Source organism: Charadrius vociferus, unplaced genomic scaffold (assembly GCF_000708025.1).
Source record: "Charadrius vociferus isolate BGI_N301 unplaced genomic scaffold, ASM70802v2 scaffold621, whole genome shotgun sequence".
NCBI lineage: Eukaryota > Metazoa > Chordata > Aves > Charadriiformes > Charadriidae > Charadrius > Charadrius vociferus.
In genome coordinates, this window is record NW_009646926.1 from 363,831 (window position 1) to 376,299 (window position 12,469).

Below are 12,469 nucleotides of genomic sequence, written 5' to 3' on the forward strand. Positions count from 1 at the left end.
ATAAATATTTGCGCCACAGGGCACATCCTGGCGGGGCAGTGACAGCAGGAGGGACACGGTGGCCAGCTAGTCCATGCTGCTGTGACACCCGGTCCCGCCCGGGTACAGGCTGGCTCCACCTGCAGTGACGGTGCCCACCGCCACAGGACCCTTCGGAGAAGCGCCTTGAGCGCCGCCTGCTCCCTCCGGAGAGGGGAGGACTGGATGGGTGAGTGGGATGGTGGATGGCAGAAGGAGGATTTCATTTTTTCCTTTGAAGCTTTTTCATGGCTCTCTTCACCCAGGGCTTCTTGGGGTCGGTGCAGACCTCGTCACCGCTGGCAGCCACAATCCTGCAGCAAGAAAGCGAGGAAAGAGAGTGAAAACACGAACCATGAGCTGTCCCCTTCCCATGCACTACTTCTCCCCTCCTGGTGCACTGCCCCATCCTGGATGGAGGCTTGGAACCATCTCCAGCAGCCCATGACCTTCTCGGGCATGATGGTGCATGTCAGACCATTCCCATCAGCACCAAAACCTACATTTTCCCCCCCCGCAGAGCTATTTTCCTACCACAGCCCCCCCCAGGTACATGCTCCCAGCTGGCACCAGGCTGCCTGCGGGGTGGGATGGGACAGGGGGAGCTGCTGTAGCTCCCAACCGTGCCGGGAGTGGGATGCAAAGCCCAGGGGAACTCACACAACGGCCGGCAAGGAGCAGTCGCTGGACGTCTCATAGAAACTCTGCATGTATCGGATGGGTTTCTGCGCGTACTTGAAGCAGCATTCGGTGGGAGTGAAGTGGGCTGGCGAAAGGAAGGGAGAAAGGTTGTGAACGCCCTTGGCAGCATTTTGTAATTAATTGCATCACCAGACACCACCACCACGGGCTGTGGAACACAGGACGGAGGCTGGGTAGCTTCTCGGCAGCTCCCACAGCATCCCACGGCAGCAGTTCGTGGGTTGATGGGATCATGGTTCATGGCAGCAAGGGCAGGACTGGGAAACGTGGACAGCGGTGGGCAGGGGAATGGCGTGGGACCAGGCAGCCCACATCGCTGCAGCTACCCAAGTGCGGGGTGAGGTTGGGGTGCTAAGTCTGGGGATGAGGTTTTGGCGGGGTTTCCAAGGGCACAACTTGTGAGGTGTTTTGGAAGGCTCCAAACAGCTGCACACGCTCCACCCGTCCCCCCCCAACCACTTGCTCTTCCAGCTGAGACCTGGGGAATGGCTGCCGGAGTCTCCTCCAAGCTCCTGCAGCATCTCCCCAGGGGTGGCTTTGCTGAGGCCAGCCAGCACCCTCTCCATCCTTCCCTGCCCCCAGCAAGGGGTTGCTCCTCCTGCCAGCAGCACCGGTCCCGCTCCCCACTGGAGCTTCTTTGCCTGACCTCCCCAATGGGACATCGCCAGTGAGGACCCTGAGCCCTGACCTGCAGCCCACGAGGTGCCTTACCTGCAGCGCAGTGCAGGGAGAAGGTGAGGAGCATCGTGAGCAGCAGGACGGTCCTTGCAGCGAGCATGGTGGCTGTGTGAGGGCTCTTCCTCCGTTCTGCTTTGTGCCACCTTGCCCGGTGTCAGTGGCTTTGGCTCTCGCCTCTCCGTAATTTATCCTCTGCATGCCACCCACTTTAACAGCTTTTCCAAAAATTTTGGACATGTTCTGAGAAGCCCCTTCCCAGGGACAAGGGGATTTCTGTGGTTGTTTACTCTGGGGGCACGTCCGGCGGGGGAGTGGAAGAGGCTGGGGGGGGGGCCAGCCACTTCTGCTTTCTGCGGAAGAGCCGCGAGTCTCCGAGGGGCTTCCAGGAGACCTTGAGGGAACTGAAATTTACCCGGGAAAGCAGATTAAAAACAACTTTCTGTGAAGGCAAGTTATCGAGTCTAATGCTTGCCCAGCTCTTTCTAACAGGAGGGAGAACCCAAAATCTCTGAGCAGGAACAGGTCATTGATGGGTTTAGATGGTTTGCCTGAGTCATCAAAGGCAAGTGACTAACAACATCCCTCCAAACTGGCCACCCCAACCACCCTGGCCATACCAAGGGCAGTGGGCTAGGCAGTGAAGCACTCGGATGGGATGGGATGGGATGGGATGGGATGGGATGGGATGGGATATCAAGCAGAAAAAGCCACACTGGACCAAAGTAGGAAGGACCCCAGAGCAGGGGGTGGCAGAAACGCTTTGGGTGGGTTCAGGAGACTTTATAGAAAGGGAAGAAATGGGGCAAAGGCAGTGGGTCGTCTGCAGAGAGTCTGGGTCTGATCCCAAGGACTGCCTCTGCCTCACACACTGGTGATGAGATTGAAATGAGAGGGTCAGAGCGATGGTGGCTGATGGTCATCAGTGCACAGATGGGTCATTTCTGCAGGGTCACGGGACGAACCCTACCACAACCCCAAGAGAGTCATCCCAGCCCCCAGAGAGGACCCCAAGGGCAGGAGGGGCGGGTGACACAACCCCCAGGTGCAGCACTGGTGGACATCAGCCCAGCTTCCATGCAGGCATCTGCCACTTGGGAAGTCGAGCTGCAGCTGTGGTCTGCATGTGAGGAGGGGATGGAGACCTGGTGGGAAGCCATGTGGGATGGTGAGTGGGAGCACAGGAGGGGGCCTGGTTGTGGCTTGGGAATGAAGCAAGCCAGGGCTTTTCAGAGGAGAAGAAAGGTGGAAACGGACTTCCTTGAAGTTTATCTCATGTTTGCATGATTTCTCTGGAAGAAGAAAGGAGAAGGAAACAAATCAAATGTGCTGACAGGTCTGGTTTGGAAGACGTGGTGTACAGGACAGCAGGTCTGGTGGCCTGGCACAGTGGCAGGGTGGCCATGTGGAGAGCTAGGCACGGCACCACTGGTTTCTAAATGCCACTTTCCCCAGGAAAGGGCTCTGCAGGAAGAAAACACCCGACACAGCCCCTGAGCCCTCTTCTACAGTCTCTGCATCCCTCCCTGGCTCTTTCAGCTTCCCCTTTCCAGCTCCTACCATGTCCCCGATGTACAAGCCCTCAACCTGAACAAACCACCAGGGTCACACCACCTCCTAGACTGTGAAGGGCTGCAATTAAGGGGGAATTGACCTTTAGAAATTAAAATGAGTAGGCACAAACAAAAAAAAACCCAAAACAACAACGTAGAGATGGGAAATATTCTCTGACTCATACGGTGTTTTGGTTTTTGAGTGGGTAATCATAGAAATTAATCATTTAACAGGGTATGCTGGTCTTCTGCGTATGATAAATGCCAAAGAAAATGGAAGAGCACAAGGCACTTGCACACTGGGGTTGCTGGTCCCTGACACTGACGCCAGCAAAACCCTCTCTGGAGGAAGCCTTCATCACCATCAACTCTAGTAAAAAAGGCAAAGGCGAAACTATAACAATAACCGACTTTCATAAATTCACTAGAGGCTTCTTGCCATGGCTAGAAATAATAGAATTGGAAAAGGCGGTAGTAAATGCATTGAGGAAAATACTATTACAAACGCTATGGTAGATAGATAGCAAAAACCCCTTACAAGCAGAGGTTAAAGCTGGATCTTAAATAGTGATACAAAACCAGTCAGCATTAGACGAGCTATTAGAGGTCAAAGGAGAGGTTTGTGCTCTCATTAACACCAGTTGTTTCTGTGTAGACCAAGACAGAAGACTAGAAACAGCTGGAATGACCATCCAAAGCCACCTAAAGGATTTTCATAAAATGAAAGAAACACCTCAAGCCTTTTTGGTGGGTGGGGTTGGACACCAAACATTGGCGGATGGTTTGGAAACGTACTTAAAACACTGTCCAAATCTATATGTACAGGGCTAATGGCTAAAATAGTAACCTACGTGTTTGTTCAATTATTTATCGGTTGTGCTGAGATTATGTGTCTAAGCAGCCGTCAATTACTCAGCAAGAGATAAAGCTGATGGCAACGCAAACGCATGGGAGAGAAAAAGAAATCAAAGCAGAAGAAAACCAATTCTTTGATATGCAAGTATAAAGGCTGCCCTGGGGTCTCAAGTGTCCCTGCTGTGTCCATTCCCCGCTTCCACGGATCCTGCTTGGAGGGGATCAGAGGTGGGGTGTCTGTGGGGCTGGGATGTTCCCTGTGGGTCTGGGAACCAGAGGGCTCATGGGCACTGAGGCAGGTGGGGATCTCTGGGGCGCACCAGGAGGTTCTTCAGCTTGAGGAGGCCTTTTAAACTGTTGCCTTTACTGTTCAGGAGCCATGAGACCATGGAGACGGCCTGTCTGCTTGGTCTTGGTGCCTTCTCCTGACAGCAGCTCAGGGCTCGCCCAGGATAGCAGGTCTCAGGTCACCCAAGCCTCCACATAGGACCCAGAACAGCTGTCCCAGCCAGGTGCCCTTCTCTGGTCCTGGGTCCGGACCCTCTGCTGCAGGTTTCTGATTCATGTAATGGCATCACAGTGCTGGCAGTGGCCTCACAGCCCCGGTCCTGTCCCCATCCCCAGCTGACAGCAGCTACAGAGGACTGCACTGGTTGGAGAAGGCAGCTCAAAAGGATGGCCCAAGCCCTTGGCCCCAGCCCCACTGTACTGGATGCCATGGGGCTGGTGCCCCACAGCTGGCTCTTCCTGCTCAGGGACACCAGCTGCCTCTTCTTCTTCAGCCCCAGGTTCCTCCTGCTCCTGGTGGCCTGGGCTGCCCTGCCCTGCTGGCGCAGCACCTCCAACACCTGCCAACAGGTAGGAGGGATGCTGTGGGCCACCCCTTCCCAGGGACCCTGTCAGGGCAAGGTCCTGTGGGGACCTGCTCCTGCTCAGCAGGACAGCCCCTGGCTGGGGAACTGGCAGGGACCCACCTGCACTGTTGGGCAGGGGCTGGTGGGACCCATGTGCACAGTGGGATGGGGCAAGAGGCCTCTCGATGGAGGTCACGGTGATGCTGGTTCTGTGCTGGTCTCTGCCAGGACCTGATGCTGGGGAAGGTGTGTGAAGGACAAAGATGGAGGTGAGGCCCCCCGCTTGGCCCTGGCACAGGCTCCTCCAGCTGATGGGATGCTCCTCCTTGCCCAGCTCTGTGCTCACACCCTGCACAGTGCTGGGCTGGACCTCCCCATCCAGCTGGAGCCCTGAGGTCTGTGCTGCATACGCCTCACAGCTGTCAGGAGAAGGCACCAAGACCAAGCAGACAGGGTGTCTCCATGGTCTCATGGCTCCCAAAGAATAAAGGCAACAGTTTAAAAGGATTCCTCAAGCTGAAGCACCTCCTGGTGGACCCCAAAGATCTCCACCTGCTTCTTGGTGCCCATGAGACCTCTCGTTCCCAGACCTGCAGTGTGTCATGGTCATCCCTCAGTGCTGGGTGGGTTTTGCCTCTGCTGTGTAAGCATCCCTGGAGGTCCTGCAGCCGAAATCCTGTTTCCCGGGAGCCGGGAGCACCAGCAGCAGGGCTGCCAGGGTGGCTGCTGCTTGGTGGAATGGTGCACCATCCAGCTGGTGGCAAGTGGTGGGTTTTGCATCACTTAGTGGATTTTTTTTGGTGGTTTTCTTTTTTTGGTTGGTTGGTTTTCTTCCCCCCCCCTTATAAAACTGTCTCAGGGAAAGAAGGAGGAAGTGGGGGGGACATTTGGAGTTTATAGCATTTGTCTTCCCAAGTCACCATTACACATGATGGAGCCCTGCTCTGCTGGCCATGGCTGAACATCTGCCCACCAGTGGGAAGGAGGGAATGAATCCCTTATTTCACTTTGCTTGTGTGCACAGCTTTTGCTTTACCTATTAAGCTGTCTTTATTTCAACTTTCCAGTTGTCTCACTTTTGCTCTTCTGATTCTCCTCCCCACCCCAAACCCCTGGCAGGGATCACTGCTGAGCTCCCCCTGGCATGGAAGGTCCTTCCATGGCTCTACGTGGGTGAATCCCTCATCTGCTTCAGCATCCCCTGCCTGTCCCACCTGCCCAGGGACCTCTGCAGAGAAAACCCTCCTCTGCAGCACAGCTCAGACACACTGAGGTCCCGGGGAAGATGTGGCAGTCGGGCTGTGCTCACGCACAGGGCAATGTGAGAGACAAGCTGAAAGCTCCAAGCCCAAAATCCATGGCAGTTTTGCACCTAAAAGCCCCCAGAGGAGTCGTCAGCCCTTTTTGGGTCCCCTTGAAGCGCGTACTCAAATGCCCAGAGCATCCATGCAGCACCCTCCCCCCCCCCTCCATGCCCGCCCTAGTGAGACCCATAAGGTTTTGGGAGGCAGTGGGAAGAGCCCCCACCTCACCCCAGCCCCTCGGCCGGCTCCATGCCTTGACCAGCCAGCAGCAGCACAGTTGCTGGGGCTGGGAGAAGAAAGACCACCACTCTCCAGTACCAGATGAAGTAAACCTTTATTTTGTGGCTGTGATCAGCAGGCAGGTGCTGGCGGGGCCGGCAGCACCCCAGGAGCTGCTGCCTGGCTGGTCGATGTGGTGCAGGGCTCTGGGGAGTCAGTGGCATCCCTCAGCATCGGGGACCCCCGCAAGCATCTCCAGGAGGATGAGTATAAACCTTCCTTCCCACTAGGGTGTTTGGTAGCCTCAACCAGGGCACCCGTTCTACATCATGGGGCACGAAGGTCTTTCGTTTTTTGAAGCCTCTCAACTGCTTTCTTCACCCAAGTCATCTCTGGGTTTGCGCAGATCTTGGTCCCGTTCCTGGTCTCAAACCTGCCAAGATGAAAGGTGAAGCTTGGTGAGAAACGACAGCTACTTGGTGAGAAACGACAGCTATAATCCCACTTGTGTCCATGCCATCCTCCCTTCCTTGCACTCCTTCTCCTTTCCATTTGGCCCTGCACACTCCCCCTGAGTACCTGGTGTCCCACAAGCAGCTCATCCTGCAGCCCAGCACCCCTAGAGCCTGTGCAGAGCCTTCAGGAGCTGAGATGGATTTGTGTTCTTAACTGTGCTCTGTAGAAAGGGCCAGACAGTCATGTCCTCCCCTCCTCATGCTGGAAGACAGACACCCATGGAGGCCCCGCAGACCTGCCCCAGTCCTGTCCCTAGATGGGATAGATGAACTGAACCTGTGGTGGCCCAGGAAACAGCACCGCAGTGGGGAAATGACCAGGACTTACACAACTGCTGAGGAAAAACACTCCTTGGGAGTCATGTAGAAACCCTTCAGCTTAGCCAGCCGGAGAGGGAACTTTATGTAACTGAAGCAGCACTCAGATGGTGTGTAAGGGCCTGGAGAAGTAAAAGAGAGATGGTGAATGGAAAGCAGTCTTTAAGACATTCCCCCATGACAAGGTTGATGTACACATCCCCCAGGTTCTGCAGATGCTGCTATGAGGAGCCCCAGGTGTCCTCCTTCCTTCCTGGGGCAGGAGGATGCTCCAGGTTATCATCCAGCACACACAGCCCTGCAGAACCCACCTGCAGGATGGTGGAGACCCTCAGTCTCCATCCTTCCCTGCACCATGGGACGTGCAGCCCGGCCCTGACCAGGGGTTTGCTCCTCCTGCCAGCAGCACCGGCCCCGCTCCACAATGGGGTTTCTTGCCTGACCTCCCCAAGAGCACACTCCAAGCCCTGACCTGCAGTGGTGGCCCGCGAGCTGCCTTACCTGCATCATAGCGTGGGGAGATGGTGAGGAGCATCGCCAGCACCAGGACCGTCCTTGCACTGAGCATGGTGGCTGCCTTCCTTGTTGGAGCTCTTTCTCGCAGGATGCTGTTCTGCCTCCTCGGAGGAGCTCAACTGTGAGCTAAGGCAAGGAGGTGCTGCAATTTATCCTCTCCACCCCCTCCCCACATTAGCCCTTTTCTAAAGAATTTTGACCAAATTCAAGCGAAAGCCCTGTGTGTTTTCTTTGGCCAAGGGGATTTCCATGTCACGTGGGATCTTCAAGGTTACTGACCGAGATGATACCTAGAAAGGCTGAACAGACTTTGGCAACTTCTCTGTTCATCGAAACATGTCTGTGGGAAAGCCACAGCGTCCACGAGGGAAGTGAAACCCTCCTCTGCGGAGATGTAAACTTGAGGGCTCCCAAACCCATGGAGAGCAGCTTGGTGGTGATAGGAAAGGCAAAGCCCGGCTTCCTGTGCAAAGTCACTGAGAAGCTACTGGGCTGAAGAGCCCCAGAGCCAACATAAACACGCCGGAGATGGCTCGTGAACTTCCTGGGGAGCATTAGGCAGAAACGCAGTGACCGCTGCTGCCACCAACCCTCTGCGGCTCGAAAGCTGCAAGATGTCAAATACCGCCAAACGTTGCATCACATTCCATGCTGTTTCCTATGGAGAGGAACAGAAGTTTTCCACCAAAAATCCCTGTTGATAGTTGGGAAGTGTGGGGTGAAAGGAGAAGGGGTGCAGCCGAGCCCTCCCTCGAAGACAAGGCTGGTTCAGCCCCTCGGCTTCAAGGCCGGACAAGAGGCTGAATCAGGCTGAGGGAGGTGGAAGGAAAAGCTGGTGTTTGAAGTTCTTGGGTGTTTTTCCAACATCTTCCTGCCTTCACAGCCGCAAAGCCTCCCAGATCCTGCAGGGACCTGCAGAAAGGGGGTCGTCCTCTTTGTGTTAGCCTGGGGCCAGCTTCTCCCCACCGTGCTCTACTCCTCCATCCTCAACCAGCCACTCAGACCACCAGACCCTTCTGCAGGTCCTTGCAGAACCTGCTCTGAAGCTTATTTCCCTGTTCCCTCTTTTAAATTTTTTTCTCCCCCCAGGCTGTAAGTGGATGTAGGGAGCAGCAGAGTCCCATGCAGATCCCTGGGACACCACCATCCCCCCTCATCCACTGTGAGCTACCCAAGGGGCCATCACAAACCCTTCTTCACATTGGCACGCCCCAGCCACCCTCTGCCCCTTTGGAGCAGGACATTATGCCTGAGACTGTATCATCCCTTGGTGCCTTCTAAAAAACTTAGGGGAAACCCACCCAATGCTGAGGACTGCTCTGGTCATGCCCAGGTCTCCTCAACCCCAGCTGCAGTAGGAGACACATCTCCTGCTGAGCAAGGCTCAAGGAGCCCAGGTGAGGTACACCAAGGCTCTTCCCAACCTAGTAGAAATGATTAAAGTACATACTCAGCCCCCTGTAGCTGCTGTGCTTTGGTTCAGCTCCTGTGGAGAGAGGAAGTCCCTCCGTCTCCAAAGCAGGCCTTGGCCCGGGAGGGGCTGGCATGAGGTCACCCATGCTGTGTAGCCGCCGGAGGATTAAAAATAAAACATTGCTAAATAGGTCCCACACCCCATAAGGACAAGTGCTGTCCCCTCCTGCGTGTGTTCAACCCGGCGACTCAGTGTCTCCCTGGGCTGTGATAAATCCCTGCTGACACCCAAAAGCATCCTTCCTTTCTCCCACAGCTTTGCGGGTGGCCCCTTCCCCTTCTCGACCATCTCCCCATCCCTGCTTTCCCCCAGGCTACCTTCTTGCAGATTAGTGTGCCTCTCCAGGAGCCTTTCCCCAAACCTTGGCCACGGCTGCTGGCACCAGAGTAGCCTCCCATCCCATCCCATCCCATGGAGACCGTCCCAGTACAGGCAGCCTTTTGGAGACCACAGCACTCCATGAGCTGCAGCCACACCAGTAATGCCGAGCTGGGGCATGGGCCGTATTACTGCTCCTGATGCATTTTTGTCTTACCCGTAGTGTGCACAGGAGCAGGGCCACCAAGTGCAGGTGGCATGATGCTGTCACGCCCATGGCAGATGTTCTCAAGCTGGGGGAACGCAGGTTCCCCTGCAGCCATGGACCAAGGCAGCGTACAGCCTGCCCTAACCACACCAGGGGCAAAGCCACCATCCGTGGGCTTGACCCTGATCAAAGCAGAAGGATTTGGAGGATGGATAGGCATGGTCTTACTGCAAGCCCGTGGCATGTCTACCTGTGGCATGGGACTTCACCCGACCACTCCTCAGCTATGGGGGATGCTTTGGGTGAGTGGCCAGGGCAGCACAGAGTGCCGGTGGCTGAACAAGTACGGGGGCACACAGCAGCCGGGGTCAGGGAAGAGATAGCTCTGGATGAAGAAGACCTTGAGAAGTAAAGGTAGTAGTGGGGCCTGCTTCTGCAGAGTTGTGCTTGCTTATCTGGCAGAAGATCTGTCCTGGGATGCTCTGCTTTCCCTTTCTTATGTTCTCGAGCCATTGCTGTCGCAGCCAGATGCTTCACGACTCTCTGGAGACCCTTTGATGTTTATTCTTTTACTTTTTGGGAAGGGAAAGGCTGATGTGCAGTCATTAACTGATGAGTGCTGGAAAGCCCCACTGCTGGCCCACGTTCCCTTTTCATTTGAACGGGCTCTGGAGAATTTGCTTGTTTACATAAAAAATAAAGAGCATCTTCTTGATGTTGCAAGAGGAGGAGGGAGACTTGGGTGGCCCCTCAGGTGCCAGCAATGGTGCCAGTGTGGGGAGGGAGGAGCTGGGCAGAACAAGCCCCACACTTGGAAATGGGGTCTCAGCAAATAACCGAGAACACTCAGCTGTTCTGGAAGACATGGCCACATGGTCATTGTGCTGCTTGGGACAGCACAGGCTCTGCGCTGCAAAAGCAGTCGGGCTGCCAAGGCAGGAGAGAGATGGCTGAGCATCACCTGGGCATGACTGAGTGCTTGAAACCCATCCCCAAGGAGGTTTTGGGAGGGTTAGGAATAAGCTTTTCCTTATTATCTTTTGTTCCACCCAGTCACTTTGAGTCTTCTCCATTTACAATATGAAACATTATAATTTTTCTTCTTTCAAACCTCAGTTTCCTGCGTGTAAAGCCCCTCCTCGTTTCTTTGGGGTGCTCACTCAAGGGTCTCCCCAGCTCCATACTGAAGCTCCGGTTGACTCAGGCCACAATCCCAAACCAAAGGCGATGCTCTTGCTCCTTCCCGGAGTCAGTGCTCACCCTGTGACTCCACGTACGACCATGCCAGATCCTACAGCCTTTAAAAAGAAGCAAACAAGAGTCTCTTCCAAAGCCTGCTTCCTACAGCTGGACACTGGGGACCACCAAGTACTGGAAGCTGGTGATCCGAGCCTCATCCTGTGCGGTAAGTCCAGCCCAACATCACAACACAGGGAGGCCACAGGAAGGATGTGTCCAAGAGTCCTTCTCCAGGGGATTATCTGCACTGAGCCACCAGACAAGCTCACCCACTGGCGCAGGGGATAGAGCAGAGGCTCACTGCGGCCAGGCAGGGAACCCTCACAACGATGGCCAAGCAGAGAGGCAGGGGTGGACGCGCCTGGACCAGAAACTGGAAGCTTCGTTAAAGAAGGGGTGAAAAAAAGTATGTAATGCCAATTTTCTCAAATGCACTGAAAAGGAGATGTTCTTCCATTTTTCTCCAGTGAGGTTGATCAGCTGCCTCAAGGTCAAGTGAGGGATGGATGTGGGGTGTCAGGAGGAGCTGCTGCTCCCGAGGGACACTCGGCACTGGAGAGGATTCTGTGCCAGGTAGCAGTCAGGAGGAACGATGCCTGGTGAGGACTTCAGCCTCCTTTTTTCAAACCCTGACCTTTCTTGAGCTACCAGAGTTTAAGAGAGCCGTGGAGAGCTGCTTCAGCTCAGCTTTTAAAGCAAAGCTGTTAAAGAAAAAGAATAGGACATGGAGACAATTTCAGCCTAATTTTCAGGGATTTAATTCTGAACAGAATTAGTCCCGATAACTCCAAGGAGGCAGTAGAACAAGTTATGAATTTACTTGTTCCTTAGTTTTTGCTTAGGATAAAAACTAGCAATCAGAAAAATAAATTCATCAGAAAGACTGTGATGAGAAAGATACATTAAAGTCCATAGGTATTGTAACAAAACAGTATTTGTGCTGACTACGGGCTAGGCTGGCAAGCTGCCATCACAGCCCTCCTTGGAGGCCTCATCTCACTTCTTTCCATAATACATTTTTTTTTTTTTAATTACTTGCTTTGTGACCTTGTAGCTCACCTGGCAGAATTCAAGCGTGCTTCAGAAATGAAGCTTCCTCCGTCACCCAGGATGGTCACTGAAGAGGTATGACGCTGGAGAGTGTCTACCCAAGGGGGAACTTCAGCTACGAGAGCAGCCCTCGCAGTGACGTGAATGGGGACATAAACCTCATAAAAGTGGAGATGAAGCAAATGCAAAGTGCGGAAGAACCACAGCCACCCAGCAGAACCGCGGCTGTGTAGCTGGAGAGCCAAAGCAGCTGAGGGGTCATCCTGCATTCCGCTAAGCCAGCATTATGGAAGCGGTGGTATGTAAGCTTGACCAGAGGCTGCCCTAAGGCATGAGCGCGCTTACACAACATTTCACAGAAAAACCCACACACAGAGCAGGGATGGACATTTCATAAGTCACAATCCAAGTTTCAAACCAGAGAGGATGGAGACTGCAGGGTCTCTGCTTCCCAGCAATAATCATGCCCCTCACACACCACCCTGGTGAGAAGCCAGGGCTTGGAGAAGACAGTGGCAGAGGTGTCTCACTGCCAGGTCCAGATGATAGGGAGCAGTGAGAAGGGACAAGTCAGGAGCCAAGGCTGACCCCAGCACAGGCAGTGTCCTCACCAGTGAGGTGAGGTCCCACAGGGTCTGAAAATGGGAGACA

At 54.5% G+C, this 12,469-nt stretch overlaps 2 protein-coding genes across 2 annotated transcripts; both read right to left on the bottom strand.

Moving 5' to 3' along the window:
* Positions 1–241: 241 nt before the first annotated feature.
* CCL17 (chemokine (C-C motif) ligand 17) lies at positions 242–1,498 on the bottom strand. Its single transcript, XM_009894459.1, has 3 exons — positions 1,432–1,498; positions 679–784; positions 242–332 (listed from the first exon to the last, which is right to left on the bottom strand). The coding sequence occupies exons 1-3, from the start codon at positions 1,496–1,498 to the stop codon at positions 242–244; spliced, it is 264 nt and encodes an 87-aa protein (XP_009892761.1).
* Positions 1,499–6,507: 5,009 nt separating this feature from the next.
* Positions 6,508–7,581, bottom strand: LOC104294827 (C-C motif chemokine 5-like). Its single transcript, XM_009894486.1, has 3 exons — positions 7,515–7,581; positions 7,024–7,135; positions 6,508–6,613 (listed from the first exon to the last, which is right to left on the bottom strand). Exons 1-3 carry the CDS (start codon positions 7,579–7,581, stop codon positions 6,508–6,510), a joined length of 285 nt encoding a protein of 94 aa, XP_009892788.1.
* Positions 7,582–12,469: the final 4,888 nt, after the last annotated feature.

Bases quoted from the DNA above. Each gene is read 5' to 3' on its own strand.
- CCL17 (XM_009894459.1), bottom strand. From the start codon at position 1,498: ATGCTCGCTGCAAGGACCGTCCTGCTGCTCACGATGCTCCTCACCTTC. The intron at 785-1,431 runs GTAAGGCACCTC...TCCTTTCGCCAG, and splicing joins CTCCCTGCACTGCGCTGCAG to CCCACTTCACTCCCACCGAA. The intron at 333-678 runs GTGAGTTCCCCT...TTCTTGCTGCAG, and splicing joins TGCTCCTTGCCGGCCGTTGT to GATTGTGGCTGCCAGCGGTG.
- LOC104294827 (XM_009894486.1), bottom strand. From the start codon at position 7,581: ATGCTCAGTGCAAGGACGGTCCTGGTGCTGGCGATGCTCCTCACCATC. The intron at 7,136-7,514 runs GTAAGGCAGCTC...TTACTTCTCCAG, and splicing joins CTCCCCACGCTATGATGCAG to GCCCTTACACACCATCTGAG. The intron at 6,614-7,023 runs GTAAGTCCTGGT...TCATCTTGGCAG, and splicing joins TGTTTTTCCTCAGCAGTTGT to GTTTGAGACCAGGAACGGGA.